The sequence below is a fragment of the Syzygium oleosum genome, unplaced genomic scaffold (assembly GCF_021117445.2).
Source record: "Syzygium oleosum isolate NSW1041296 unplaced genomic scaffold, Sole_v2.1 Sole_v2.02, whole genome shotgun sequence".
NCBI classification, from domain to species: Eukaryota; Viridiplantae; Streptophyta; class Magnoliopsida; order Myrtales; family Myrtaceae; genus Syzygium; species Syzygium oleosum.
This window is the reverse complement of record NW_026607486.1, coordinates 23,192,300-23,198,982: the sequence shown is the minus strand read 5'-3', so window position 1 is coordinate 23,198,982 and position 6,683 is coordinate 23,192,300. Positions and strand designations below refer to the sequence as shown.

Below are 6,683 nucleotides of genomic sequence, written 5' to 3'. Positions count from 1 at the left end.
AGATTTTAGGTCATGCCTTTCTAGGAAGAGAAGCTTCTCTGCGGGCTGACGCAGAAAGTTACAGAGAATGGTTAACTAGATGAGCAATCTAGGAAGAGAGGATAGGCTGGACCATTGGATTGCTAACCGAAATAGTTCCTGTACAATGTTTTGGCAATTTCAAGGGCATCTCCTTTTGCCTCCACTGCGTAAATTTGTGTTTCTGATAGCCAGTAGTTTGAGTATGATATCCGCTCTTTTCTCCACTCCTCAACTCGAATTTCTCATTCTCTCTCAAACTTTTGGTTAAATAAGAAAAGAAGCTTGACGCTCGGGACAGGTAATGGTCTTCCAGGAGACCACTCCAGAACTTGTCTGCTGATCAAAGATAGGAGACCCTCTTATCAAGTAACAAAGGCACACAAATCCGAAAGTGTGTATAAACACAAGCATGCGAGCATATGTAAACACGCATACAGATATACAGACAGGAGCAGGTACAAGATGTACCATAATCATGATGCTTGCTCTGAACTGTTTGATTGTTATCATACCACATAGTGACTAGAAACTAGAAAGTAAAAGCACTTTAAGAAAGTAAAAGCACTCAATATGGAGGAGGTTAAAACGGTGTGGTGTGGGAGTACAGTCGTGGCATAGAAAATAGTAACAGGCATAGAAAATACAACTACAAACTAGAGTCATAAATGTAACTGTCAAATTGTCACTACTACTTAGCACTGGGACATGGACGCTTCAAGAAGACCATCGTGTATCTTCGCGGTCACCTCTCGCATGGCTCCAGGACCTTGCGGAATGAACAGCATCGAGGATTTTGACTTTCCGCCTCTATCTGACATGGAGTCAATATACTGGGACATGAGGGCCAGGTCGAAGTAGTCCTTGCCGGTCACCCCTGATATTTTGCCCGAGATGTCCCATGCAACATCCACGATGGCTTGACTGTGGCGAGCAACAGAGAGTTTCTTGTACTCAGCCTCCCCTTCAACCTTCCTCATCGCTGCAACCCACAAAAACAAAGCTTTGAGTTTAGCTTTTAAGCACCAAACAAAGTCGAATTTCCAGCATTATACAAATCCTTTTTTCGTACTTCATAAACATGAGATTTACTCTCATAAGTTGTCTAGATGGCCACAGACCTTATCTACAATGAAATATGCAGCTTTTAAATTTAAACTTTTGACATATGGCCTGTCATGTAATCATTAACCATTTAAAAATTTTACCATGATGAACAATTATCTAGAATCAATTGGCAATTGTAATTTCAAGGTTACCATTCTTGGCTTCAATCACGGCTCGCTCAAGTCCCTCATCCAATTTTACATCCCAGATTTGGACTTGCAGAATCTCATATCCATTGAGACCAACAGGCTGCAAAATTTAGAGAACTCCAGTTCAGTTTATCTCTCATAATAACATCAAGAAGTCTAGAGTGGACAACCTTTTCCATTTCTTTCATAATAGCTTGGGCAATTGCATCTCTCTGCCCAGAAACTTCGTCCATGTTTTGCACCGCAACCATAGCTCCGATCACTGGAATGATTGAAACAACAAAATCAGGCATGCAATAGTCGTTGCTTACCCTAAGTGTTAATTGAAGGACTAAAGTATGTTACTTTCGCATGTAAATTGTACAAATTTGTTCCAATACTATATTTATACTGATGTGATGAAATTTATTTGGCACATACCCTTGAGCACATATATCCTTGGATCTGACGTCTTCGATTACTCTGCATGTAAAAGGCCTCATATCGTTTTTCTGGATGGACTCGGTATTGCACATATGCAACATTGACAAAATCATCGTCCTGTGAGAAAAATATCACGTGAGGTCGTTACTTATTCAAGCATTTACATGTTAATTGGTAACAAGTGACAGGCTGTCATCTCACAGAACTGAAACGAGAAAAGGAAATTGATAAATTCATCAACATTTAACTCTAAATTCACCAATTATTTGAAATACATCAATAGATTCGCACTAATACTTCTCGACCAACCCACGAAAGCTAGTTTAATTGTGAAAATGTAGTTCTCATAGCGGTTTGAAAACAAAACATTCAAGGAGCAATGTGCTGATTCAAACAGTTTTTGTTTCCCACTAAGATGATCACCGGTGCATTTGTGTACTATATAGCAAAATCATCTAGAATGAAATCTGAATGTTGATGGAAGTTTGCACAAAGACAAAAGATTGAACAAACCTTGGTTTTTGTTCTGCATTTCACAAGCAAACTTGCCATTGGAATGACAGCTTCTCGGTGAGCTGATATCCGCAAATCTATGGAACAAAATGACACCTAGGTTGAAGAGTTCTGTCAAACCTTACTCACCTCTTCGTAAAACCTACCATTTGTTCCTCAACTTGGACACAACAATACACGTTACCCATCTTATATGTATATAAGTGGATCCTGCAGAAAGCATGCAATTGTTAGTTTAACGCAAACAATTTTCTTCAAACTTTCAGTAAAATAAAAGCCATATGGGTATGTCACAGCCACAGGTCCTTTCAGTTTCATCCAACCACCAAAAACCTGGTGACGTTTTACACATCTGATCTAATCTAACCCAAAATTCGATCAGCAATCAATGCCTACCTGATAAGTAACATTGCCATTTCTTTTATTCTCATGTAATCAGCAACTGAACCCCTAGAGCAGACCATGTTTGTCTTTTCAGTTGTTAAAAAAACAACTGAAAAGACAAACATGGTCTGCTTACCAAAAGAGGAAGGAGGCCTCGGCATTCGGAAGCTTGAGGACCACAATAGAGCTGCAATGCTCAAGCACATATGGCTCCTATTCATCGATAAGGAGTCCTTATGGTGCCAATGGATTCACTCCAACTTTCTCAAGAAGAAAAATTTCTGGGTAGCAACCAAACCGACATTCTGTTCTTGGAGCTGGACAAAAATCCTTGAACTTCGTTCGGACTTCCAGTTAAACTTCCTGTGGAAGATAGGCGACGGGGCCTCTGTATCATTCTGGTTTGATAACTGGCATCCCAGGGGTCCTCTCTATAAATTTTTTTCCGATAGAGATATATACTATTCAGGCATCCCGAGAAATGCATCGGTTCGGGATTTTTCCTCTTCAGTCTGGCAACACTCTAACTTTCTGGCCAGTTTCAACTCTTGGTCAGATAGAATACCAGCTCTTGATGCCGAAAGACCTGACCGCATATCTTGGAAAGGCCACTCTTCCGGTCAGTTTTCAACTTCTTCGGCGTGGGATCTCATAAGAAACAAAGGCACGAATGTTCCATGGAGTTCCTTCATATGGGATCGAGCCATTGCGCCAAGGTACAGCTTCTTGCTATGGCTCATATCTCTGAATAGACTACCTACGCAAGTCATTTTGCTAACCTATCACAGAATTCCCGAAAGTGTATGTGCCTTCTGTAGAAGCAGACCCAATTCTATTGACCATCTCGTTTTTGGATGTGCCGTTACCGGGTCCCTTGCTGCTTTCTGGGCAAATAACTGCAACCTTATGTGGCGTAATAGATCTTGGCAAGAAAACCTCCATTGGGCTGTCCGTATCATTGGGGGGCAGAACTTCCATAAAAAAATTGCTCGTTTTGCACTTGGCGCAATGTGCCATATAATTTGGTCGGTGAGAAACAACATCCTATTCAGGGACCATTCCCTCTTAATGCCAGCTCTCCGCAATCACCTCACCAAATTGGTAAGGGACAAAGGCTTTTCCATGAAGCCTGTTGTAGATAATGACCACAACAGAAGAATTCAGCAAAAATGGGGCATCTCCTCTTCCATTTTTGATTAATCCTCTGATTACTGTGTCTGTAGTCTGTTGGGCCATGATTCGGTTGGCCTTTTCTGTGGGATTACTTTGTATGTAGTCTGTTGGCCCCCGCTTCGGTTGGCCTTTTCTGTGGCTTTTCTGTTGCTTGTAGCCCTTGTTTGAGTCGTTACACCTTTGCACCTGTCGGGACACTTGTTGTGCCGCCTCAAGTGTGAGGTTTTTGTGTACGACTAGTTTCCTTGTATGTTTCACTGTGAAAAGTATATATACTATCTTACTTTACCAAAAAAAAAAAAACAATGTGATCATGTACCTTTTTGCTATTTTGACAGAGTGCTGCAGAGTTGGAGCGGCGAAGAGAAAAGTTTACAAAGGAGCTGGATTTTGTTTTCGCTGATGTGGTATGGTAGTCTCTCTTGAATATTATGTGGTTATCATCTTATAATATATGAACTGTTGTTTCTAGATAACCCCATGCTTTGTTTCAATATACACTTGTCATGTTGCAAAGATTGAGTGAGTCGGATGGCATTGGTTTGATGAAAAATTTAGCTTAGCCGCTAAGTAATGGGAAAAGCGTCTGGTCCACAATGGAAAATTTGGTGTCACACCTAACTCATTTTGGTCTTCATTTAATCAAATTGCTAGATACACTTCTTAATCTCTCATTCTGGGCATCCTAATAATCCTCGTTCTATTGAGCGACAGGTGATGGCCATTATAGCAGATTTTATGCTGGTCTGGCTTCCTGCTCCCACCGTTTCTCTCCGACCCCCCCTCGCTGTCAATGCTGGAGCACTTTCTACGTTCTTCTATGGCTGTCCTGATAATGCTTTTCAGGTCATTAACTTTGACATTAGATATAGTTCTTTGAACTACGATGGACGGTGTATAACAATTCATTTACTTTGACAATCTACACGCAGGTCACTCTGGCTGGTAGCTCTTACTCATTGTTGCAGAGAATAGGTGCAATTCTGGTATGTGTGTGCACTTAGTTCAATTTGACAAAATGGTTTCACTACAGATCAGGGCTTATAATGGTTTGTTCTGTAGTACAGCGTAATGGGGCCAAGCTTTTCGTAGTCAGGACTGGTGCATCTTTGGTATGATACTTTGAATCAGCAGTGCTTCAAATTTTGGCAGCTATCATTGCATCAGAGTCTCCTCTGTTTATGTCGTTCTCTTATATGTATAGTTAATGCTTGTTCTGAGTCGTTTATGGTTGTTACGAGCCCCTCACTCACTTAAGGGATAGAAGAATGTTTTCCTGAGATTTTTCTCCATATTTCATTATAGTTGCTTGCCATAGCAATAACAAGGCCCTGGCCGGAAGTTTACATGAACAGAACCTCTTAGAAGGTCGAACCTTTTGGTTTGGGTCCTTCAGACTTTAGATCGAAGGAATTTCTTAGTAATATTTGTGGGCTTCCTCTGGGTGTTGAACTCAAGGAAGAAATGCTGTTGAAGCTTGTTACTCTTAATTTCCCTGTATATGCTAAATAGAAACAGTATTTTGGATGTAACATTGTAACTGTCTTCTTGGGCACAATCCTGAAAATTTTTCTTCAGATTGGTACAGGTTTGACAAATGTGTTGATAAATACAAGAAAGCTTTTCGATAAAACCTTTGCGGTTGAGGCAGAGGATGTGCCTGTCCTCTCCACCAGTGTTGCATACGGAGTATACATGGCAGTTTCTAGCAATTTAAGGTTTGTGGCTGCGTGTTACCCGCTTTTCATAGCCTATTCTTATATCTGAATAGTTGTTTTGGAAATTTACAGTTTGCAAGGGACTGGTGTAGACGCAGATAGTTTTCTAATCTGGTCTGCATGCACTCTAACTTTACCAATTAGCTAGAAGGATAGTCTTATTTTAGAGAACACTTGTGTCATTCACTCTCCTTTTTTATTATTGTATCTGTGTGTGCGCGCCCGTGTATATATCTCATAAGATAATCTGCTATTTATTTTGGTGAACAGATATCAGGTCCTGGCTGGAGTTATAGAACAGAGAATCCTAGAGCCCTTGCTACACCAGCACAAGATCATACTCAGTGCGTTATGCTTTGCTGTTCGAACTGGCAATACATTCTTGGGTTCATTGATGTAAGACTTTTCGCGCCGTCTGTCATTTCAATAACACAAATTTCTCTAATGCTCTAAGAAGCACAACATGTTTGTTCTCTCTCTTGTAACAGGTGGGTGGATTATGCGCGATGGATAGGAATTCAAAAGATTCGAGAATAATACATTGTTAGACATTCAGCTTCCATTTCACCAGCAAATTGTAATTCTGGAATGTGCATATGTAAGATTACCTGTGCAAGAATAAACCTATCAGTGTATGACGCATTCATGAGAAGAAAAAATATATTGGGATGTGGTTTTATTTGTGCTCCGGTTGCTTTTTGTTTATAATACAAGTGACTACACAAAGTGTTAATAGTTCTGCTATTGAACCAGAATCTGATGTATCATTTATTTTTTGGCTAAAGTCGGCAAGCTATGTTTCAGGAAGTCATGCAAGGGAATGGAGTTAGTTCTATATGAAGACATGAATTTGTAACATGTTTAAATTAGGTCTCCATGGCTGGCCCAAAAAAAAGGTCATGACGGGAAGTCATATGATTATGTAACCGGTATGGATACACATAGTGCCTATATGTTTCTTCATGTACTTTTCACCATTTAGATATACCGATAGCTAACATATACATATACTCCACTGGTTTTACACAATACCAGTGTTAATTTCTTTCTCTTTAGAATTTTAGTGAGCTAGCAGATCATATCAAGTTCTACTTCAACACATGCAGAATCGAACGCAATTCTGTACCCAATTTTCCTTATCCTCGTTTCATATTATTATTACTTTGCACTATGAGTGGACATTATGAAGTTATAACTA

General features: G+C 40.0%; 2 protein-coding genes across 3 annotated transcripts; one reads left to right on the top strand and one right to left on the bottom strand.

Annotated features, from left to right (window-relative positions):
- Positions 1-713: 713 nt before the first annotated feature.
- LOC130134603 (hypersensitive-induced reaction 1 protein-like) lies at positions 714-2,674 on the bottom strand. Its single transcript, XM_056308151.1, has 6 exons — positions 2,607-2,674; positions 2,340-2,420; positions 2,211-2,287; positions 1,445-1,536; positions 1,278-1,374; positions 714-1,000 (listed from the first exon to the last, which is right to left on the bottom strand). The coding sequence occupies exons 1-6, from the start codon at positions 2,672-2,674 to the stop codon at positions 714-716; spliced, it is 702 nt and encodes a 233-aa protein (XP_056164126.1).
- A 1,400-nt stretch (positions 2,675-4,074) lies between these two features.
- Positions 4,075-6,621, top strand: LOC115684929 (protein RETICULATA-RELATED 4, chloroplastic-like). Of its 2 annotated transcripts, none has more exons than XM_056303767.1 (7): positions 4,075-4,174; positions 4,482-4,613; positions 4,700-4,753; positions 4,835-4,879; positions 5,346-5,485; positions 5,756-5,881; positions 6,290-6,621. In XM_056303767.1, exons 2-7 carry the CDS (start codon positions 4,485-4,487, stop codon positions 6,339-6,341), a joined length of 546 nt encoding a protein of 181 aa, XP_056159742.1. In that variant the 5' UTR covers positions 4,075-4,174; positions 4,482-4,484; the 3' UTR covers positions 6,342-6,621. The 2 variants fall into 2 exon arrangements, with proteins under 2 accessions (XP_056159742.1, XP_056159740.1); XM_056303765.1 differs by lacking the exon at positions 6,290-6,621 and adding an exon at positions 5,974-6,173 and having other exon boundaries at positions 4,100-4,179.
- The last annotated feature ends 62 nt before the right edge of the window (positions 6,622-6,683 follow it).

Bases quoted from the DNA above. Each gene is read 5' to 3' on its own strand.
- LOC115684929 (XM_056303765.1), top strand. The intron at 4,754-4,834 runs GTATGTGTGTGC...TCTGTAGTACAG, and splicing joins AGAGAATAGGTGCAATTCTG to CGTAATGGGGCCAAGCTTTT. The intron at 5,882-5,973 runs GTAAGACTTTTC...CTCTTGTAACAG, and splicing joins ACATTCTTGGGTTCATTGAT to GTGGGTGGATTATGCGCGAT.
- LOC130134603 (XM_056308151.1), bottom strand. From the start codon at position 2,674: ATGGTCTGCTCTAGGGGTTCAGTTGCTGATTACATGAGAATAAAAGAA. The intron at 2,421-2,606 runs GTAGGCATTGAT...TGCTTTCTGCAG, and splicing joins ATGGCAATGTTACTTATCAG to GATCCACTTATATACATATA. The intron at 2,288-2,339 runs GTGAGTAAGGTT...TTTGTTCCATAG, and splicing joins ATGGTAGGTTTTACGAAGAG to ATTTGCGGATATCAGCTCAC.